This window comes from Podarcis bocagei (assembly GCF_964188305.1).
Source record: "Podarcis bocagei genome assembly, chromosome: 5".
NCBI classification, from domain to species: Eukaryota; Metazoa; Chordata; class Lepidosauria; order Squamata; family Lacertidae; genus Podarcis; species Podarcis bocagei.
In genome coordinates this window covers 9,408,553-9,431,604 of record NC_138129.1, presented here as the reverse complement: position 1 = coordinate 9,431,604, position 23,052 = coordinate 9,408,553, and the positions used below count along the sequence as shown (strand labels likewise).

The window sequence follows — 23,052 nt, the reverse complement described above, 5'->3', positions numbered from 1 at the left end:
GCCCTTGAAGCTGTCCCAGAAACTCCAGTGGGTGCAGAATGATGCAGCGAGGCTCCTCACAGGGACTCTGCCATGGGAGCATATTCACCCAGTGCTTTTCCAGCTGCATTGGCTCCTGGTGGAGTACAGGGTCAGATTTAAGGTGCTGGTTTAAAGCCCTTCACAGCCTAGGACCCTCGTACCTACGGGACCGCCTCTCCTGGTATGCCCCACGGAGGACCTTCAGGTCCATATATAGCAACACCCTAGTGGTCCCGGGCCCTAAGGAAGTTAGATTAGCCTCAACCAGAGCCAGGGCCTTCTCAACACTGGCTCCGGCCTTGTGGAATGCTCTGTCTCTTGAGACCAGGGCCCTGCAGGATCGGATCTCTTTCCGCAGGGCCTGTAAGACAGAGTTGTTCCACCTGGCCTTTGGCTTAGAATCAGTTTGATTCACTCCCCCTCTTTCCTTTTCCTTTCTCCTCCTATGAAGAGATTGCACCCTAATGTTTTAATGTTGTATCATAATCTTTTAATTTGTATTTTAATCAACTTGTTTTTATTATTGGTTGTTAGCCGCCCTGAGCCCGGTCTTGGCTGGGGAGGGCGGGGTACAAATAAAAATTTATTATTATCAGTACATAACACTCACCAACTTTTGGGGTGTCCTGGTTTCTACTTTTTGAAAGATGGCATCTACTTTTTGAAAGATGGCATCTACTTTTTGAAATATGTGCAATGGGAGAGGCCTGACTGGAAAGCTTAAAGCCTGTTACTGCTACACAGGAAACGGATGGATGAAAAGAAAATATGAACTGGCCTGTAGCTTGACCAGTCACTGCGAAGAGTGGCAAGGAGCTAGGTGGAGTCACAGATCTTTAAAAAAAAGTGTAGACTTGCACACACTGGCCAGCTTCCATTTTGACTTGAAATGTTCATTTTGGGCTTCTCAAAATCTACATAAAGGCAAGTACGTAAAAGCAAGAAAGGGGGGGGGGCTGCAATGGTGCCCACCTGAGAGGTGCGCCAGAACTGCGCTCTGTTAATTTATATGAATATTTATAGACTGTCATAAAAATATATCAAAGCGGTTTACAGCTATGAAACATAAATCCGTACAAGAAAAACCACAAAAAGTTGAAAGCAGACATTGATTAACCATGGTGGAAGGATGTATTCTTAATTGCCTGCTTTCTTATAATCTCATCTCTTTTATACACAATTGATCACTGCACTCATCTCCTCAGAAGGTTCCTTCCATATGGTGTGGAAATCAGGCCTTTGCAGATCCCTCTGAATGCTTTTATCCCAACTCGATCCCTGAGATCATGTGCAAGAGCATCACTGGTCATTCCGCGAGTCGGTGAGGCTCATTTGACAATAACAAGAAATCAAGACTTACTACCATCATCCCTGTATTGTGGAATACTCTGCTAGCTGGTTTTCAACAGGCACCCTCTGTTCCAACTTTTAAATACCTGCCTCAAACTTTTTCTGTTCTGTCAGCGTTATGCAAGCAATTAAGAACAGATCTTAATAGTTAGCTGATATCTGGTTTCAGCTTTTCACGTGGCTTTTATTGCATGGTTTTATGTACAATTGTTGTTAACCTCTCTCATGTTTTTTATGAACAGCAATATAAATATTATTTTTTTTATAAAGAATACACTGAGGCCCACAGTAAATGTAATAGATGTCACCGCATGAGCTCATTGGAAGCCCCCAACAGAGCAAACCTTGGGGTAGATTTGCAGAGCCTGAATAAGTAGCCAAATGTTGCCACACTGAGAAATCAGCTTGTTAGGGTTGCCATCTGACTGAAGAATTCGTCATTGACTGGTGGTCTTGTGGAGTGGTAAAAGTCTTCTGGGAAATGATATATAATGAGTTAAAGAAAATGTTTAAGAAAAAACTTTATTGAAAAACCAGAAGCCTTTTTGTTAGGTATACAGCGGTACCTCAGGTTACATACGCTTCAGGTTACATACGCTTCAGGTTACATGCTCTGCTAACCCAGAAATAGTGCTTCAAGTTAAGAACTTTGCTTCAGGATAAGAACAGAAATCGGGTTCCGGCAGCGCGGCGGCAGCAGGAGGCCCCAATAGCTAAAGTGGTGCTTCAGGTTAAGAACAGTTTCAGGTTAAGAACGGACCTCTGGAACGAATTAAGTACTTAACCCAAGGTACCACTGTAATAGGTGAAGAGATACCAAAAGAAGACAAGAGACTGTTCATGTACAGAACGACGGCAGCGAGAATGCTTCTAGATGTCAGGAACCAGACTGAAGGTTATTGCTCTGAGGAAAAATGGTGGGAGCCCCCCCCCTCTCCCTCTGAACAAGGGCCTGATCCTGAAGCTCCTCTGGAGCAAGAGGATAGTATTGACCTAGAGCAATGGTTCGAGGAAGGACACAGTTTGGAAAGTGACAGCTGGGCGAAGAGCAATCGAAGGGAGAGGAACGGGAAGAGAGAGAGCTGGTTGGATCTCCCTCACCAGAAAGTGTGCAGTGCATGAGTCCTAGAGCCAGGAGTCTGGATAGGGTAGCCTCTCAGAAGGCTCAGTGGTGGAGGAATCACGTGGTGAGGAGACGGGAAGACGGAAGTGTGGGATGTAAGAATCAGGTGCAGTCAAACATAATATTGCTAGAGTAGACATGAAGGTTGTCTCAGTCCTCCAGCCAGAACTTCCTGCTTCCCAGGACTGAGATGAAACTTCCTATGTGTAATTTGAGATGGGCATAGCCTCTCTCCTGAAGTAGAAAGAACCACAGGCTGGTGACCATCTTGTCTCTCTTGTCTCTATCAATGCCATCTTAACAACAGCACTACTAAGATGCACCCTTGGCTCCAGGCCAAGAGAAGAAAAGGGGGTCTTTCTCCCATAAGGAGATATTCACCACATTTAAACTATGTTCTAACCTTTTAAGTCTGCCTTCTGGGAACCTTTGTGTGAACAGATGATTACTTGTGAATAAACGCTTTATACTTTACAGAAGACTACGTAGCGTCTTATTTTAGGAGGGATTAACGGGGGAAATACAAGGAAATATTTACAGAGACTCTGATGAGTCTGAGCAAGCTATCTGCTGTGCATGTGTTTAAAGAAAGGGGAATGTTAACTCTGCTGATTTTGTTGAACTTATAAAGAAAAGTTGGGATAGGATATCTTAGACAATATATCCTCCCCCGCATCCCTAAACATTCCCACAGGAAATAACTAGAGGGAAGTGGGAGGAACTCAACTGGGAGCACCGATGTGAACGGACGCTGAATGTTTGTGCTGTGTTCAATAAACCTCTCTGTTGCTGCCAAAAGACTGCTTTCACTTTGTGCTGTTATCGACAGAGAGTGGGAAGGTAAGCCTGACACTAGCCCAAAGCATAGCTGTCAACCTTCCCTTTTTTGGTGGGAAATTCCCTTATTCCAGCGCCATTTCCCGCTGCTTCCCACTTCTATCCCAGATTGTTAGATATCCTGTAGACTGTCCCCGGGACAGGTGAGGCTGCTGATCCCATATTTTCAAATCTGAAAGTTGACAGCTATGGCCCAGAGATGGAAGGAGGGAGAAGTGCCGACCAGAGAAGAATGGCAGACCAAGTTAATGGAATATGCAGAGATGGCGAGACTGATGGGAAAGATCAGAAACCAGGAAGTTCAACTCTTTCTAAAAGGCTGGAACAATTTTTAGCATACTTAAAAGACCACTGTAAACAGTTAAAATCATTGGCAGGGGTACAATGACACCTGTAGTGTGAAATGAACTTTGGAAACTGAATATATAACAGGGTATATAAGGGTAAAAGATGCAGGAAAAAAAATATTTTCTTAGGAAATTGAACCCATGGAGGGAGGGATAGAAGTCCAAAGGTTTGAAAGAAACTTTTCATTTTAATGCTTTGAAATGGTTACAGTTAAATTGTATAAAATTATGCACAACCATTAAAAAAAGAATTCTTCATTGACTAATCACCTGCCTTTTTGATCAAGTAAACACATTTGCATATAACCAAAGCCTCTGTAGAATCAGTTGCCTTGTTTGCAATTATAGAAAGAAGCGGGAGATACCCTATAATTTAATCGGCAAAATGCTGCCTCTTGAAGCTGGAATGAAAGGTCACCGTTTAATATTTTCCATTGCTTTTTAAAGCATTGTGCTTAAACTACATATATAAAAAATCACAGCAAACATGACTCAAAAGTGTACATAGGGCACTGTTCAGGGAGGACAGACGGTAGCTAGAGACTTAAGACGTGGGAGAGGAGGTTTCAAATCCCTACTCAGCCAAGAAGCTCGTCACATGACCTTGGGCCTAATCTACTTCACAGGGTTGTTGTGAGGATAAAACAGCGAGGCAGAGAACTTTGTATGCCACCTCAAGCTCCCTGGTGAGATATATATGCAATAAATAAATAAATAAAATAAATTCCATTCTAAGAGGAAGGGCATCAGATTAAGACCCACAGCCAGGGATCTGTCCTGCGGCGAATACTTACAGCTGTCTTCTTCTTCTGTAAAAACACTGACAACATAACAGGCATAGACGAAGCCCACCAGCTGGAAGAAGAAAAGATAAAAGGAATCATAATCATAATATTTGCTCCAAGACTAGTGATAACATAAAGGAATATACGCTCTGTACGCATAGAACAAACAACAGTCAAAACTGTATAGAAAGAGTGGAACTATTTTTATAGAGAGTCTGGTTGGATCAGGCAAATAGCCTACGCAGTCCAGCATTGTGTTGTCACAGTAGCCAACCAGATGCTTATGCAAAGCTCACAAGCAAAATCTGAGTGCAAACACACACTCCCCCCTCCTGCAGTTTTCAGCGACTGCTATTCAGAAATGTGCTGCCTTAGACAGTGGCAGTAGAATGTAACTATCATGGCTAGAAGTCATTGATAACAATATGGCCCATGGATTTGTCTAATCCGCTCTACGTGGGGCTACCTTTGAAGGTGACTTAGAAACTGCAGTTAATCCAGAATGCAGCAGCTAGACTGGTGACGGGGAGTGGCCGATGATACCGTATAACGCTAGTCCTGAAAGACCTACATTGGCTCCCAGTACGTTTCTGAGCACAATTCAAAGTGTTGGTGCTGACCTTGAAAGCCCTAAACGGCTTCGGTCCAGTATACCTGAAGGAACGTCTCCACCTCTATCGTTCTGCCCAGACACTGAGGTCCAGCACCGAGGGACCTTCTGGCAGTTCCCTCGCTGCGAGAAGCCAAGTTACAGGGAACCAGGCAGAGGGCCTTCTCAGTAGTGGCACCCACCCTGTGGAATGCCCTCCCACCAGATGTTAAGGCAATAAACAACTATTTTACTTTTAAATGACAACTGAAGGGGAACTGTTTAGGAACTGTTTAGGGAAGTTTTTAATGTCTGACGCTGTATTGTTTTTAACATTCAGTTGGAAGCCACCCAGAGTGGCTGGGGAAACCCAGCCAGATGGGCGGGGTATAAATAATAAGTTATTATATTATTATTAATCTTTTAAAGCTATCCAGGTTGGTGTCTCTCACTACATCTTGAGGGTTCTGAACTTGAGGGTATTTCTGGTGTGAAGAATTTATTCTTCTTCTAGTCTGTCATGAATCTTTCTACATTCAGCTTCACTGGATAGCCCTGAGCTCCAGAATAACACCAGAGGGAGAAAAGCTTTGATTATAGCTTATTTTTTATTTTAACATTTTGCTTTGGGGCTCCTTTGGCTAACTAGTTATCGCTATTGTTAGACAACTGGGAGGAGCGCAGAAAGAAGAAATGCCATGGTGCATCAGCTCAGCCAGACGCCTTCATCTGCCCCAGCTGCAACAAAACATGTCTCTCCCGTATCGGTCTCTACAATCACAGCAGGCACTGTAATTCTCCAACAATTTGACTTCACCGCCAAGGGTGCTCTCCTTCATTGTCTCCCGACAATAGAAACATTTACCAATCTGCTACAGATCACCCAGCCAGCAGATTCTGATCCACCTTCTACTTACCCATGTCGTACAACATAGAATCGTAGGATCGTAGAGTTGGAAGGGATCCCAAGGGTCATCTAGTCCAACCCCCTGCAATGCAGGAATCTCAGCTGAAGAATCCATGGCAGATGGCCATCCGACCACTGCTTAAAAACCTCCAAGGAAGGAGAGCCCACAACTCCCCAAGGGAAACTGTTCCACTGTTGAACAGCTCTTACTGTCAGAAAGATATTCCTGATGTTTTGTCGGAATCTCCTCTCTTGTAACTCGAAGCTGTTTTGAATTCTGATTCTGCATTAGCTACCCCTCGCGGTTTGGTGCCATCTGCAAATTTGATGAGCATCCCCTCAATTCCTTCCTCCAAAGACATTTATAAACGGCCTCAGCCCAGTATACCTGAAGGAGCATCTGCACCCCCATCGTTCTGCCCGGACGCTGAGGTCCAGCGCCGAGGGCCTTCTGGCGGTTCCCTCATTGCGAGAAGCCAAGTTACAGGGAACCAGGCAGAGGGCCTTCTCGGTAGTGGTGCCCGCCCTGTGGAACACCCTCCCACCAGATGTCAAAGAGATAAACAACTACCTGACATTCAGAAGACATCTGAATGCAGCCCTGTTCAGGGAAGTTTTTAATGTGTGACATTTTAGTGTATTTTTGGTCTTTGTTGGAAGCTGCCCAGAGTGGCTGGGGAAACCCAGCCAGATGGGCGGGGTACAAATAAACAACAACAACAACAACAAAGTTGTTGTTGTTTGTTGTTGTTGTTGTTGTTGTTGTCGCTGAACAACAACAAGCCCAGGACAGAACCCTGTGGCACCCCACTTGTCACTTATTTTCCAGGATGTTAAAGAACTATTAATGAATACTCTTTGGGTTCGGTCAGTCAGCCAGCTACAAATCCACCTAACAGTTATCTTGTTCAACCCCCATTTTACCAGCTTCCTTGCAAGAGGATCATGGGGGACTTTTTCAGTAAGACTTTGCCTTACTGAAATCAAGATACACTATGTATTCCCTTCATCCACCAAGCTTGTAATTCCATCAAAAGAAAGACAGACATGAGATTCATCTGGCATTGCTTGTTATTGAGAAACTCATGCTGGATCTAAGAGCTCACAGACCAACTGTTGAGTTATCTGTTTTAAGACCTTTCCTGGTATCAATGTCACGCTCACCAGCTGGTAGTTACCTGGGTCCTTCCCCCCCTTTTTTTGAAGTGAATGTGGAAAGAGGAAGGAAGGAACAGTGCAATCAATGTTCTGAATTCTACAGCTCATATAGGTAAAGGTAAAGGGACCCCTGACCATTAGGTCCAGTCATGGCCGACTCTGGGGTTGCGGTGCTCATCTTGCTTTATTGGCTGAGGGAGCTGGCATACAGCTTCCGGGTCATGTGGTCAGCATGACTAAGCCGCTTCTGGCGAACCAGAGCAGTGCACGGAAACGCCGTTTACCTTCCCGCTGGAGCGGTATCTATTTATCTACTTGCACTTTGACGTGCTTTCGAATTGCTAGGTTGGCAGGAGCTGGGACCGAGCAACGGGAGCTCACCCCGCCGCGGGGATTTGAACCGCCAACCTTCTGATCAGCAAGTCCTAGGCTCTGTGGTTTAACCCACAGCACCACCTGCATCCCTTGTACAGCTCATATAAATGGGGGAAATTGAGCACATTTGCAAATTTGCTCTTATTTTGCATAATTTACAATGCGTTGTGTGGGTTGTATCAAACTAAGTTATACTCAGAGTATATACATCAAAACTACCAGACCAAAGTTAGTCAAGCTCATAAATCTGAATGGGTCAGTTTGAGTAAAACTAATATTGGATGCAACCCTATAGATTTTACATAGACACCTAAGAAGTGGTCTTATATCAGAACAGATGGTTTGTTCATCTAGTTCGGAACTGTTAACTCTCGCAGCAGCGTACCAGGCCAACTTTCTCATCAGTTGGTACTTTGGAAGAAGAACCGTTGGTCCATGGGAAAGCTCAGCTGCAGAGCATCTGTCCTGCATGCAGAGGGTCTCAACTTCAGTCCCAGGCACCTTCACTAAGGCTGGGAATATCCATTGACTGAAACCCTGGAGAGCTACTGCCTGTCTGTGTAGACAATAAAGAGCCAGGTGGACCAATGGTCTAACTTGATATAAGACGGTTTCCTATGTTGTTGTTTAGTCGTTTAGTTGTGTCCGACTCTTCATGACCCCATGGATCAGAGCACGCCAGGCACTCCTATCTTCCACTGCATCCCGCAGTTTGGTGAAACTCATGCTGGTATCTTCGAGAACACTGTCCAACCATCTCGTCCTCTGTCATCCCCTTCTCTTGTGCCCTCCATCTTTCCCAACATCAGGGTCTTTTCCAGGGAGTCTTCTCTTCTCATGAGGTGGCCAAAGTATTGGAGTCTCAGCTTCAGGATCTGTCCTTCCAGTGAGCACTAAGGGCTGATTTCCTTCAGAACGGATAGGTTTGATCTTCTTGCACTCCATGGGACTAATTCAAAAGCATCAATTCTTCAGCGATCAGCCTTCTTTATGGTCCAGCTCTCACTTCCATACATCACTACTGGGAAAAGCATAGCTTTAACTATACGGACCTTTCTTGGCAAGGTGATGGCTCTGCTTTTTCCTACATTTCCTAAATCCTTTGAGTTGGAGATTTCAGGAGTTGAGCCTGGGACCCTTCTGCAATGCAAAACTCGGACTTCATCACCGAGTCGTTGTTCCTCCATAATTTATCCTGGTTTTGACTAGCCTTCTCAGTGAGCCACCTTCTGAATGTTTGCAGACACTGCCCAAGCTTTTCAAGCTTATATTTTGCAGAAGCTTGCTTTGTAAAAGAATAAGATGTTGACATTCCCAGGATGCTGAATTCCTGCCTAATGCCATTGTCTCTACCCGAACACTACAATCACCTGCCATCGTTCAGTAGAATCCATTTTGTTCCTTCTGCCAGGCACAAAAGCAAATTCCAACCTTTCCAAAGAATGGACGCCTTCACCCACATGTATTGTTGGCTTGAACTTCCTGGTGTCCATCAGACCAAGGAGAATAAAGTGAGCATTCCGTCATCCTTGCAACTCTTAATAAGATGCTCAGGAGATTCAGAGTTGGTGAGGCAGCTTTTTTTTTTTTTTTTGCAAAACAATGTAAAACATTACTCAACCTCTCCAGAGCGGGGCTTTCAGAAGAGACCTGCCAAACCCAAATGCATTCCATAATCCCTCCCACGGAAACCTCATTACCCTGCCTTTTGTTCAGCGGTGTGATGTATGTTTCTCTTGTATTAAAAATGAATGACTCCACTTTCCAGAGTCCCCTCATACATCATTCTGCCTTCCTGCGGTGTGAGTAATTGTTTGGTCCTAATTCCTCGTTAAAGTGGATTGAGTTCACAGTGGAAAACAAATAATTAAGGCCTACAATAACCTTAAAAATGAGGTGCCCGGCAGATCTTGAGGAGCCAGGGATCCTAGTTTGAGATCCTCCTTGCACCAAGCAACATTGCACAGACTCATGGAAAGGCATTGCAAAGCCTCTACCTTACGTCTCCTATGTAAGCATATCAAGAAAGTCACGGAGATACTTTCACCTGCTGCCAAAAAGCCTGTAGGGAGACCAAGCCATTGGCAGATTTGTCCTATACAAATTTCAAACAGACCATAAAACCAAGAAAGCAGCACAGGCGTGGGGGCATACCGTATTGGCCCGAATATAACCCACACCTTTTTTCCAAATTCTGACCATGAAAAGTTAAAGTGCGGCTTATATTCACGACCTCACGATATCACTGCTGAAACAGCCCAGGATGCCACCACGAGGGCTGTTGAGGGTGCGACACAATGGTGCCCACCGATCCCAAGGCTCCCCATAGCCATCAGAATGAAGGGGGGAAGCAGCGCAGCTCCCCCCCCCAAGAGCAGCCCAGGAGTGCGGGGCAACAGAGTGCTGCCCGCTGTGCCCAAGCCTTTAACTCCTGCTGCAGCCCTAGCAAGTGGGGGTTGCGGTTGCCCGGGCAGGCCATCACCTATGCCGCCACCCTATGCAAACCTCCCCCCAGCTGCACCGTGTAGGACTGGTGCTTCGGGGGAGTGTCAGGGCCTCTTTGGTAGCCCCCCATCATTTCCCAGTGCACTGTGTGGGTCCTGTAGGGACACAATTTTTTGCTCGGACCACATGGTCACCGCCAATTTTAAGGGAGCGTCTTATATTCAGGTATTGCCCCCCCCTTTTTATTTTATTTTTTCATTTTTTTTTATTAATTTTCCAAATTTATAACAGACAAATAAAAAGAAAACATCCAAATAAAAAGATAAATAAAAAGAAAACAAACAAACAAACATTAATCCTAAATGTAATAATTCCACTTTTGTTATTATTATTGTGTGACTTCCTCGAATCCCCCGGCTGAATTTCCATATAAATCATTATAGCAGTTTTCCAAAACTATTTTCACATAAAATTTACTTGGTCAATTAACATCTTTCTTTCTTTTCATTTTTTTTTAAACCATAGTATTCTACAACATCACTTATTTAAATCCTAGGCCAATCTGGTGCTTGCAAGTAATTCTATTTAAGTTATCTTAACATATTTAGCTAAATAGTCTTTGAATTTCTTCCATTCCGCTTGGTACTCCTACTCCTTCTGGTCGCGGACTCCCCCCCCCCCAAATTTTAAAGGTGCAGCTTATATTTGGGTATGGCTTATATTCGGGCCAATACGGTATTTGTACAGGGGGTTCCAGTGGCAGGGCCTAAGCACCTAACTCGCTCCAAGGCTGTTGCTGCATCCAGGAGGAAGAAAATGCTGCAACTCTCTCCCTCCCTCCCTCCCCCCCTCTCTCTCTCTCTCTCACACACACACACACACACACACAGAAAGAGAGAGAGAGAGAGAATGGATGGCATTGCAAGTTGACAGAGATCAGGTGACATCAAGGGCCAATTGGGGTTCCACCCGGTCCTATAAAAACTGCTGCGACTGGCATGACTGCAGTGTCAGACATTCATTGCTCAGGTGTGTGCTAAGCTGCTCAGAGGCAGCATCTCCCTGCTTGACTACCTATTCTTTCCTAAATGAAGGATTCTGCCTAAATAAATATGCAGCTGAAGCAAAGTCTTTAATCCCCTGTACAAGAAGAAGATGCAGCAGTTTCCAGATGGTCTTCAAACCCTTCAGCGGCTGGAACAAGAAGAGGACCCAACACTTTCCAGATGGTCAACGCAACCTTTCAGAAATCTACAGCAACTGTGCTTTTCTGGTTTCCATGCAAACACATCATTGTGCAATTTTAGTAAGAGGTTTCTCACACACACACAAAGCAACATGACTCGCGAGGAGGAAAGAAAAGCAGGATGTGTTCATCTCACGGGGTGACCATGGCAAAACCCACCATGTAAAAGAAGCAGAAACAATTATTTATGTATGCAATGACAGCAGTGCGGATACTACTGGCCCAGAGATGGAAAGAAAATAAAGTCCCAACCAGAGACAAATGGACTATGCCAAAATGGCGAAATTGACAGGGAAAATCAGAAGCCAGGAAGAGAAGAACTTTAAGATGGAATGGGAAAGATCTACAATGTATTTAAGAAAACACTGTAAACAACTAAAAACTTTGGCAGGATTTGCGTAATGCTTGTAATGTATTAAAGACTATGGTAAAAATGGACTATTTTTTCTTAAGAGAAGCAGCTGAAAAAAGATTGATAATGGTAACCATGGAAGGACAGAGGGAGTCAAAGGATTCAAGGAATCCTAAATTTTGATGTTTAATGTTTGAATTTTAATTAGCAATGTAAAATTTAATAAAAAAGATTTGACAAAAAAACAACAGCACACCATCTAGGACACTAGTGGGCTTAGGAAGAGGAGCCTGGGGAAAAGAAGATGCTGAAAAACCAAGGGAAAATACAACCCCAGACTGTTCCTGATTATTTCTTACCCCAGGGATTGCATGTCCTTTGAGATAGTGGAGGTGAAAGCTTTTAGAGGTATGCAGGTCTGGAGCTGGCCATGGTGCTGAAACAATGACCTGGTCTTCTTCTTCTTCTTCTTCTTCTTCGGCGATCCCTCGTAGCCAAGTAAGATTGTCTTCCATAAACACAGTTTTAACAATGAGTCCGTAAGTGACTGTGGAGGCCAGTTCTGGATCCATACGTCCTTCCACAGTGAGGACATAGGTTTCCGGGTGGGAGTTGATCACGGTGAGGGTTTGCCAAGCATGCCTTCCTCTTAGCATGTTTCTCCCTTGCATCCTGAGTTCAAGAATCTTCAAAGCCCATGACACCTTTGGTAAAGGCTGTTCTCCAACTGGAGCGCTCACAGGCCAGTGTTTCCCAGTTGTCAGTGTTTATACTACATTTTTTAAGATTTGCATTTTGAGACAGTCTTTAAACCTCTTTTGTTGACCACCAGCATTATGCTTTCCACTTTTAAGTTCAGAATAGAGTAGTTGCTTTTGTGAGCAACATCCAGCATGTTTTTTTTCTTGTGCAAGTGGTGTTTCATTATTTACTTCTTTGATTTATCGCATCCCAAACGCCCAGGTAACAATAACCTAAAATCATCAAGTTCCAAGTGCATTGATTAAATCACCTTCATCTCACATCATCACGCTATATCTGGGGCCAGCCAATGAGAAGCAGAATACAGTGGTACCTCAGGTTACATACGCTTCAGGTTACATACGTTTCAGGTTACAGACTCCGCTAGCCCAGAAATAGTGCTTCAGGTTAAGAACTTTGCTTCAGGATGAGAACAGAAATTGTGCTCCAGCGGCACGGCAGCAGCAGAAGGCCCCATTAGCTAAAGTGGTGCTTCAGGTTAAGAACGGTTTCAGGTTAAGTACGGACCTCCGAAATGAATTAAGTACTTAACCCGAGGTACCACTGTATCTTGCACTTTCTTGGAAGATACCCAGATCCAGATTTGGTGGGTCTTCAGGGGAAAGAAATGTCTTACGGTTTCCCCCATGCCTTTCTATGTATGTGCTGTCAGATGTGGCACAATGCTCAGATCCCCACTTTCTCTAGCTGAAAGTGTCCTGAACTCTATGAGGAAACTCGCCAAAAATCAGAAGCCGAAAGCCTGCCCAGCTTCAAAAACCCAAAGCGGAAACTCCGTTTACCTTCCTTTTATCAGCAAGCTTAAACCAAATATCCTTCAATGTAATTGTTTGCCCACTGTATGACACGTAGGAAAGTTAAGTACCAAAATACATTAAGCATTGGACAAAGGATTAAAAATTCATCATTGCCCCAGAAATATGAACCCTGGCTGCTGACATTTATAACTTCCTATGTCCTTGAAAAGGTAATAAGCAACAGGATCCTTCCATTTATTAATTCGATCAGATTATTTATAGCTGACTGTATCCCATGGGCTCAGGACTAGAGTAACAGAAATTTCACCCAGCTACCTTAAATCTCTGCCTAGGAAACTAATAATTGAGTCCATAGGAAATGGACGGCTAAGTCTCTGAATGGAGTAAGACAGAAACCAGGATTTTGTGGGCATCACTGAGAACTCCCTGGCCTTGAGTAGCATTTTAGGAAATTTTTAATTAGCAGGTCACTTACCTATATCTTTCTTACACTCTCAGAATGGAAGGGCAATGAAATGGGATACTAGACTGCTGGTTGTACCTGCTTGCCTCTCAGATTCCCCTTGTGCTCAGGGATCCTTTGCATTTCTCTACAGCAGTGGTTCTCAACCTGTGGGTCACCAGATGTTGTTGGACTACAACTCCTATAATCCCTGAGCCTTGCTAGCTAGGGGTAATGGGAGTTGTAGTTCAACAACATCTGGGGACCCACAGGTTGAGAAAGGCTGCTCTACAGCTTTCTAGGGTTGTAGCAAAGGCAGAATTAAAGAACCTTTCAATGAGGGTGAAAGACGAGAGTGCAAAATATGGTCTGAAGCTCAACATCAAAAAAACGAAGATCATGGCCACTGGTCCCATCACCTCCTGGCAAATAAAAGGGGAAGAAATGGAGGCAGTGGGAGATTTGACTTTCTTGGGCTCCATGATCATTGCAGATGTTTACAGCAGTCACGAAATTAAAAGACGCCTGCTTCTTGGGAGAAAAGCAATGACAAACCTAGACAGCATCTTAAAAAGCAGAGACATCACCTTGCCAACAAAGGTCCGTATAGTTAAAGCTATGGTTTTCCCAGTAGTGATGTATGGAAGTGAGAGCTGGACCATAAAGAAGGCTGATTGCCGAAGAATTGATGCTTTTGAATTATGGTGCTGGAGGAGACTCTTGAGAGTCCCATGGACTGCAAGAAGATCAAACCTCTCCATTCTGAAGGAAATCAGCCCTGAGTGCTCACTGGAAGGACAGATCCCGAAGCTGAGGCTCCAATACTTTGGCCACCTCATGGGAAGAGAAGACTCCCTGGAAAAGACCCTGATGTTGGGAAAGATGGAGGGCACAAGGAGAAGGGGATGACAGAGGACGAGATGGTGGGACAGTGTTCTCGAAGCTACCAGCATGAGTTTGACCAAACTGTGGGAGGCAGCGGAAGACAGGAGTGCCTGGCATGCTCTGGTCCAAGGGGTCACGAAGAGTTGGACATGACTAAACGACTAAACAACAACAACAACAAAGCATAGGTCCAGAAGCATATGAAATACCCTTCTGAACCCTTTCAACATGTCCCCAAGGCCACATCCTTAGATAGCAGTTTTCCAAGGCCTCTCGTTGGCCTTGTGCATCTCATTCCTCACTCCCATTCCTTTGACTTTGTTTCCAACACATCCCACTTAGTGATTAAATCCTTTGTTCTGCTTTGACCTCATCCCCCCCGCCTACGACTTTCCAACATGGGGTTTCATCAATAATGAATTACTGTTTATTCAATTGTTTCACTTCTCCCACTTTACCCAAAGAGGTTACATCAGCCTCCCAGCTCATCAGGATCAGAGAGGTTTCTAGAGCAAGCAGAGGGTTTCGGGGAAGAGCACATCATGTGAGCCTGATCTGCCTTTCCATGCTAAGCTGTAATGAAAGCCAGCACCTCGGGGATATAGAAAACACCTGGAAGCTCTGCTACGTTTTGCCTTCTGCATGAAATATGAATGGTATAAAGCCAATAGCAGAAGAAAAATCAAACTCTGAAAGGTCACAGCAGTAAAGCGCAACGCAAAGAAGGAAGCATAACATTGAGGTATGTAAATGTTTAAGTGAATTCATTGCTGATTCTTGCTCCACAAGAATTGATAGGAGCATATAGGAACATAGGAAGCTGCCTTATAATGAGTCAGATGGCTGGTTCATCTAGCTCAGTATTGTCTACTCTGACCAGAAGCTCTCTGAATCTCTCAGGGAATCTCTCCCAGCCCAACTCGAGATGCCAGGCACTGAACTTGGAACCTTCTGCATGCAAATGTTCTACCATTTAGCTACAGCCTCCTTGCTTCTCCTTCAAGCAGCTATTATGTTCTGTGGCCACAGTTGTCATGCACCTATGACTTTGCCAAATGAGTCTGAAGACACTGCGGATATACTCATGTTTTCATGCGTACTCTGTTCCCCTTATAATATTACTATTTGTTATGGGTGCTATGGGCTCTCAGTTTTTGGACAGAAAGATGAAGACAAAAACGGGATTCAAGATGACCTTAACAGATTGGAGAAAAGGGCCTAAACTAACAAAATGAATTTCAGTAGGGATAAATGTCAGGCTTTGCACTTAGGCAGGAATAATAAGCTTCACAAATAAAACACGGGGAAAACACGGCTTGTCAGTAGTACATGTGAAAAGGATTTTGGGGGTTTTAGTGAATCACAAGCTGAACATGAGTCAACAGTATGGTGCAGCAGAAGCAAGCAAGCAAACAAACAAAAACTAACGCTATTCTAGGCTGCATCAACAGAAGTATAGTGTCCAGATCAAGGGAAGTAATAGTACCACTCTATTCTGCCTTTGTCAGACCACACTTGGAATACTCTGTCCAGTTCTGGGCACCCCAATTTAAGAAGGATGTTGACAAACTGGAATGTGTGCAGAGGAGGGCAACCAAGATGATCAAGGGTCTGGAAACCAAGCCTTATGAGGAACACTTGAAAGAGCTGGGTATGTTTAGCCTGGAAAAGAAGAGACAGAGAGGTGATATGATAGCTGTCTTCAACTATCTAAAGGGCTGTCCCATAGAGGATGGAACAAGTTTGTTTTCTCTTTCTCCAGAGGGTAGGATTCAAAACAATGGCTTCAAGTTACAGGGAAGGAGATTGTGATTAAACATCAAGAAGAACTTTCTGACAGTAAGAGCTGTTTGACAGTAGAGTAGTCTCTCTTGGGAGACTGTGGGCTCTCCTTCCTTGCAGGTTTTTAAGCAGAGGTTGGATGGCCCTCTGTCCTGGATGATTTAGCTGAGATTCCTGCAATGCAGGAGGTTGGACTAGATGACCCTTGGACTCTACAGTGGGTCACTTGCTACACTATTACAATGAGGAAATTCCCATTACATGAAGTAATAAGTGTGATCTCAATTTGACTAATTGTAAGATGAAGAAGAAGAAGAAGAAGAAGAAGAAGAAGAAGAAGAAGAAGAAGAAGAAGAAGAGTAGTAGTAGTAGTAGTAGTAGTAGTAGTTTGGACTTGATATCCCGCCTTTCACTCCCCTTATGGAGTCTCAAAGCGGCTAACATTCTCCTTTCCCTTCCTCCCCCACAACAAACACTCTGTGAGGTGAGTGAGGCTGAGAGACTTCAGAGAAGTGTGACTAGCCCAAGGTCACCCAGCAGCTGCATGTGGAGGAGCGGAGACTCGAACCCTGTTCACCAGATTATGAGACTACCGCTCTTAACCACTACACCACACTGGCTCTCTGGTTGGATCAGGCAAATAGTCCACCTCTCTTAACCACTATACCATGCTGGCTCTGTTATAGCTTTATTCAAACTATGACGTGTGGGAAACCCACAAGAAGGACATGAGTGAAATAGCACACTCCTAGTTATGATCCCTGTTAACATGTAATCATCAAAACCAGTACCATTGATAGTCTTATCCTTCACGGATGTCCTTCACATGCTAGGGATTGAAGTCAGCTTGCTACCACTGAGCTAATGAATTTCCTACACAATCACCCCACCTGCAAAAAATACGTCATGCAGACCTCTTTTTGTGTGTGTTTGTGTGTGTGTGTGTTAATCTGTTCTGTGGAAAAGAGAGTCAATTGCCTTAAAATGTCCCCAAAGTCTTCTAAAGACGAGCATCTTCTGGCAACAGCAAGAATGGATCGGGTGGCAGCGGGCAGAGGGAAATTACTTTTTTCCCGTTGTCTCAGCATGGAAGGCATAGAGTTTTTGATCTATGTATCACAGCACCATCCATCAAGGCGTTTGCCCACAGGAGAAGATGCTTCAAGGTCAACGTAGGCAGGAAATTATCAAGAGGAGAATTAGGACAATGGAAAGGAGGGGAGCAAGGAAGGGGGGCGGGGAGAACCCATGAGAGACGAAGAGTCCACGGTGATCCAAAAGGTGCTGAACAAGCCTAGCTTGTAAAAGACCGAGAATGCATTTTTCTGTGATAGATGGGTCCCATTAGAATTCTATTAAAGCCCAACAAATACCTATAAGCGTTGCAACTTTTGACCCGCAGAGCCAACTGCAGCCCACCAGGCATGTAGGGCAGCCCACTGTCGAAGGGTCGCTGAACCTGCTTTTCCTACTGTCATCTCCCTGTCAACTGCATTAACATGGCAAGCGCTGGGGGGGGGGTGGCTGTAGCTCAGCAGGAAGGAAGTTCCTTTGCATACAGAAGATCCCAGGTTCAGTTCCATAGCTGTCACCTTACAGATTTGAAAATAAGGGACCAGCAGCCAAAATAAAGGATCAACAATTACTTTGATAAAATACATATTTTGTTGCGTGCAAATGGCTTTAGATACCTATTAGGTCCATAAATTACCATATAGTATATATTCAACACAAAAAGCAAGAATTTGTTGTTGACAAAGGACAGCTGGACATAGAAAGGGCCCCATTACCTTCAGTAGCTTATTTAACGGACATCATCAATAAGGGACAGCAGCGGGACATGGCGCTGGGATAAGGGACTGTCCCGCCAAATAAGGGACACTTGACAGCTATGTTCAGTTCCTGGCATCTCAAAGTAGATGCCTTTCTCTAGCCCTGGAGAGCCAAGTTATTGTAGGCAATAATGAGCTACAGGGACCAATGAACGGGTTCCGTATGAGTTAGCTTCCTGTGCTCCTCTGTCAAACATCTGGGAGACCATGGCAGATGTGCTGGTCGACTGTGTTCAGTTTCTTGGGTCATCAGCTGGGCAGGCTGGAAACAGAATTCTGCTTAAGCAGGAGATTCCTGCCCAGAGGCAATGGGCCAGCTTTCCTTGCGCCCGGGTACAGAGAGGCTGTGAGCCCAAGAAGCACCATCTACATTGCACATTTACAACACAATCATACCACTTTAAACAATCATGGCTTCCTCAATGAACTCTGGGTGCTGAGAGGAAACTCCTGGGAAAAGCCGTTGCCTATTGAAGCCGCTCAGTTGTGGAATTCCCTCGCCTCAGAGGCACATCTGCCAGCTTCATTATGCTGAAGACATAGCTCTCATACCCTCCGACATTTCTATGATGAAAATAAAGGTAAAGGGACTCCTGAGCATTAGGTCCAGTCGTGGCCGACTCTGGGGTTGTGGTGCTCATCTCACTTTATTGGCCGAGGGAGGTACAGCTTCTGGGTCATGTGACCATCATGACTAATCCACTTCTGGTGAACCAGAGCAGCGCACAGAAACACCGTTTACCTTCCCGCCGGAGTGGTACCTATTTATCTACTTGCACTTTGACGTGCTTTCGAACTGCTAGGTTGGCAGGAACAGGGAGCGAGCAACGGGAGCTCACCCCGTCACGGGGATTCGAACCACCAACCTTCTGATCGGCAAGTCCGAGGCTCTGTGGTTTAACCCACAGCGCCACCCGCGTCCCCTGATGAAAATAGGGACGTCCTATTCAGTTGTTGTTGTTGTTGCTGCTTTCTCATAACAGCCATCTGGCTGGGTTCCTCCAGCCACTCTAGGTGGCTCCCAACATATATAAAAACATAATAGAACATTAAACATTAAAAAAAAACCTTCTCCATAAAAGGCTGCCTTCAGATGTCTTCTGTAGGTTGTATAATTACTTATCTCCTTGGCTTGGGGGTGGCAAAACTCCATACCCTCCAACATTTCTCCGGTGAAAATAGGGACATACTAAGGAAAAACAGGACATTCCAGGATCAAATTAGAAACCAGGACGGCTTCTGCAAATCTGAGATTGTCCCTGGAAAATAGGGACACTTAGAGGGACTGGGACATTCCTTGTTGTTGTTGTTGTTGAATAGGACGTCCTTATTTTCATCAGAGAAATGTTGGAGGGTATAGGGTCCTTTGTCTCAAACCCTGTGGGGCTGCTGCCTGCCAGTGTAGACAATACTGAGGTTGACAGATCAATGGTCTGACTCAGTATAAGACAGCTTCCTCTGTTCCTATGGTACCCTGGCAATTGAGGTTGCTCTCAGGTTTTGATCCCACTTGGCGTTTGATTTTGCATTTGCCTCTTTCCCTCCATCTCTTCTCCTCTTGTTGGAGGCAGGAATCCGTCAAGTGCTAAGCAGCGCCCGCTCTCTCGTCCCTCTGGGAGACATATCCAGAATACGCTAAAATATAAGACCCGATTTCCCAGAAGCCTTTAATGGAGCCATGCCAGTCTCTGCGGCCTGACGGTGCTCCCTCAACTTCATCTGTGTAACTGTCTGGAAATGTAAATCTACCATTTGAAAGACAAGAGATTCCAACTTGTAATTTCAGAGTCTGAATTATACATGACTCTAACCGGCACAGTTCATACTGCACCTCATGAAATCAGGCCCTTATTCTTCTTTAAATAAAATAAAGTGAAATATGGAGACTTCTTTTCAAATTAAAGTTGCTTTGAAAGAAAAACGGCGCTATGAATAATAGACCCTCCCTCATATCTCTCCCATCCTCCAGACATCCACGCACCCCCCCCCCAGATTTAAAAAGTAATGCTCTTCAAATAGTTGAGGGTCAAGTTCTGACCTACATTAAAGTTCCTTTCCTTTTGCCCAGTTTTAAATATTTTAATCAGAAATCGAAGAGAGCTGGAAGGAGGGGGAAATGGTAAAGAGGTAGGAGGGGCGGACTTCAGAGAGAAGATTAAAAGAGCTGCAAGGATAACCAAACGGTTATGCAGAGACCTCATCATTATTCTGCTTTCAGATGCATCCTAAAGGGGGAGAGAGCTGGACCATTTATGGCAATAGAGATCAAGCATCCTTAGCCCTTCAGCACTGCAGTTCTGGGCAGCGTTCTCCACCCCCCACCCCGAGAAAAATAGGTGCCAGAACGCACCATGAAGTTGTCACAGGAAGTCACTAAGTGACTGAGGACAGCCCTGAACAGATGCCGGTTTCACAACAGCTACATTCACCACTTGTGGAGGTGCTAAAAGCTACAACATGCTGTCTCCCTAGCTGGTTTGGGGGTCGCCTCTGGTTCTGGTGCAGGACAAACAGGGCTGTCTTTAGCATATGCGCCGCCAGGGTGGAAAGATCTGCCCAGCGCCCCCAAATTTAGTTTAAGGGTAAAGGGGACCCCTGACCATTAGGTCCAGTCGTGACCAACTCTGGGGTTGCGGCGCTCATCTCATTTTATTGGCTGAGGGAGCCGACATACAGCTTCCGGGTCATGTGGCCAGAATGACTAAGCCGCTTCTGGCGAACCAGAGCAGTGCACGGAAATGCCATTTACCTTCCTGCCGGAGCAGTACCTATTCATCTACTTGCACTTTGACGTGCTTTCGAACTGCTAGGTTGGCAGGAGCAGGGACCGAGCAACAGGAGCTCACCCCACCGCGGGATTCGAACCACGACCTTCTGATCGGCAAGTCCTAGGCTCTGTGGTTTAACCCACAGCACCACCCGCGTCCTAAAAAATTTAGTTTAGCTGCCCCCAAATTAACTTTTATTGAGCTTTTTTTTTTTTAGGAGGGGCGAACTCACATGTAACAACAACACAGCGGAAAAAGCTGCTTTTGTTTCCTGACTCGTCGGGAATATTACAGAGTAACAGAGTGATGGAGGAGGGCACTTTCACTCCTTTGCTTTTCATTGCCACCAATCTAGAGGGACTGGTATACAGTAGGTATACATTTGGCATCCCCCAGAATTTGGCGCTCAGGTGCCCGCACCCTTGCACCTCCGGGTAAAGACGGCCCTGAGGACAAATGTGCCCCCACCTCCCTCGTTCTCTTGGATTCAAGCAGGTGGCTAGGGCAGCCCGGAAGGGCCTTGAATTCGAGTGTCTTCAAAACGTATGATGCCTTTGGTAAAGGCTGTTCTCTAACTGGAGTGCTCGCAGGTCAGTGTTTCCCAGTTGTCGGTGTTTGTACTACATTTAAAAAAAAATTGCCTTGAGAGAGCCTTTAAACCTCTTTTGTTGAATACCAGTATTATGCTTTCCATTTTTACTTTGGGGCTGACTGCCTCTTTATTGTTTACGGCTGACTTTGGTTTAAAAGGGTTTTGTTGTATATGTTAATCTTGCAAGCTGCCCTTAAAAGAAACCCCTTAAAACATTTATTAACAATCACAACAGCAATCTTTCACCATACAACCATATATTTAATTTTATGTGTCATATGAAATCCAATGGAGCGAAATTATTCTCTTTGGCCATACTGGAAGTGGGGGGGGGGGGGACAGACGGGGACAGGCCCCAGCAACACCCAAGCTCTTGCCTGCATTTCGGAATTGCAGGCAAGCTCCCACCAGCAGCTGGTGAAGACGAAATCACGGCAATGTGCAGATGGCAGCCTGCAACCTTTGTTTTCACACACACACACTCCCTTCATTTGCTGGGGGGCAATTATTACTGGTGGAAATGTAGCATATGCCGGTGGCTCTCATTCTAGCTTTCGCTGTAGCATCTGCCATCAAAGTCAACATTTGCCATCTTCCTGGGAGCGTTCCAGGCTGTCATTTGGAAATGGAAACAGCCAACAGGCAAGGCAGGTTCTTCTCCGATGAAAACGGGGAGACATTTCCTAACTCCATTTTGGCATGTGGGATCTTGGAAGACAACAATCTATCTTCCCTCCCTCCTGTATTGCCATGCAAGCACTTTGACCTCATCCTGAGTCCCAACTCTGTGCTGTGCAGCTGCTGAGGCGCATGGCCGCCGCAGAACTTTGAGGGGGCCTGTCCCCTTCATTCAAAATTTTGAGGGGCATATTCCCTGCCTCCTCCCCAATTGGCATGCCAATAATAATAATAATAATAATAATAATAATAATAATAAATTTATTATTTATATCCCGCCCATCTGGCTGGGTTTCCCCAGCCACTCTGGGTGGCTTCCAACAAAATATTGAAATACAATAGACCGTCAAACATTAAAAGCTTCCCTAAACAGGGCTACCTTCAAATGTCTTCTAAAAGTCTGGTAGTTGTTGTTCTCTTTGACATCTGGTGGGAGGGCGTTCCACAGGGCGGGTGCCACTACTGAGAAGACCCTCTGCCTGTAACTTGGCTTCTCGCAGCGAGGGAACCACCAGAAGGCCCTCGGTGCCGGACCTCAGTGTCTGGGCTGAACGATGGGGGTGGAGACGCTCCTTCAGATATATTGGACTGAGGCCATTAGGTCTTTAAAGGTCAGCACCAACACGTACTGGGAGCCAATGTAGGTCTTTCAAGACCAGTGTTATATGGTCTCGGCGGCCACTCCCAGTCACCAGTCTAGCTGCCGCATTCTGGATTAGTTGTAGTTTCCGGGTCACCTTCAAAGGTAGCCCCACGTAGAGCGCATTGCAGTAGTCCAAGCAAGAGATAACTAGAGCATGCACCACTCTGGTGAGGCAGTCCATGGGCAGATAGAGTCTCAGCCTGCGTACCAGATGGAGCTGGTAAACAGCTGCCCTGGACACAGAATTGACCTGTGCCTCCATGGAGAGCTGTGAGTCCAAAATGACTCCCAGGCTGCGCACCTGGTCCTTCAGGGGCACAGTTACCCCATTCAGGACCAGGGAGTCCTCCACACCTGCCCACCTCCTGCCTATCA

General features: G+C 45.2%; 1 protein-coding gene across 3 annotated transcripts in view; it reads right to left on the bottom strand.

The window, feature by feature from the left end:
- NKAIN4 (sodium/potassium transporting ATPase interacting 4) overlaps positions 1–23,052 on the bottom strand; it is a gene marked incomplete at its 3' end in the record, with an annotated part of 104,558 nt that overhangs the window by 11,409 nt on the left and 70,097 nt on the right. For all 3 annotated transcript variants that reach the window (XM_081196756.1, XM_081196755.1, XM_081196754.1), the window contains exon 5: positions 4,473–4,533. In XM_081196756.1, coding sequence (XP_081052882.1) covers positions 4,473–4,533 — 61 coding nt within the window. The remainder of the gene's footprint in view (positions 1–4,472; positions 4,534–23,052) is intronic.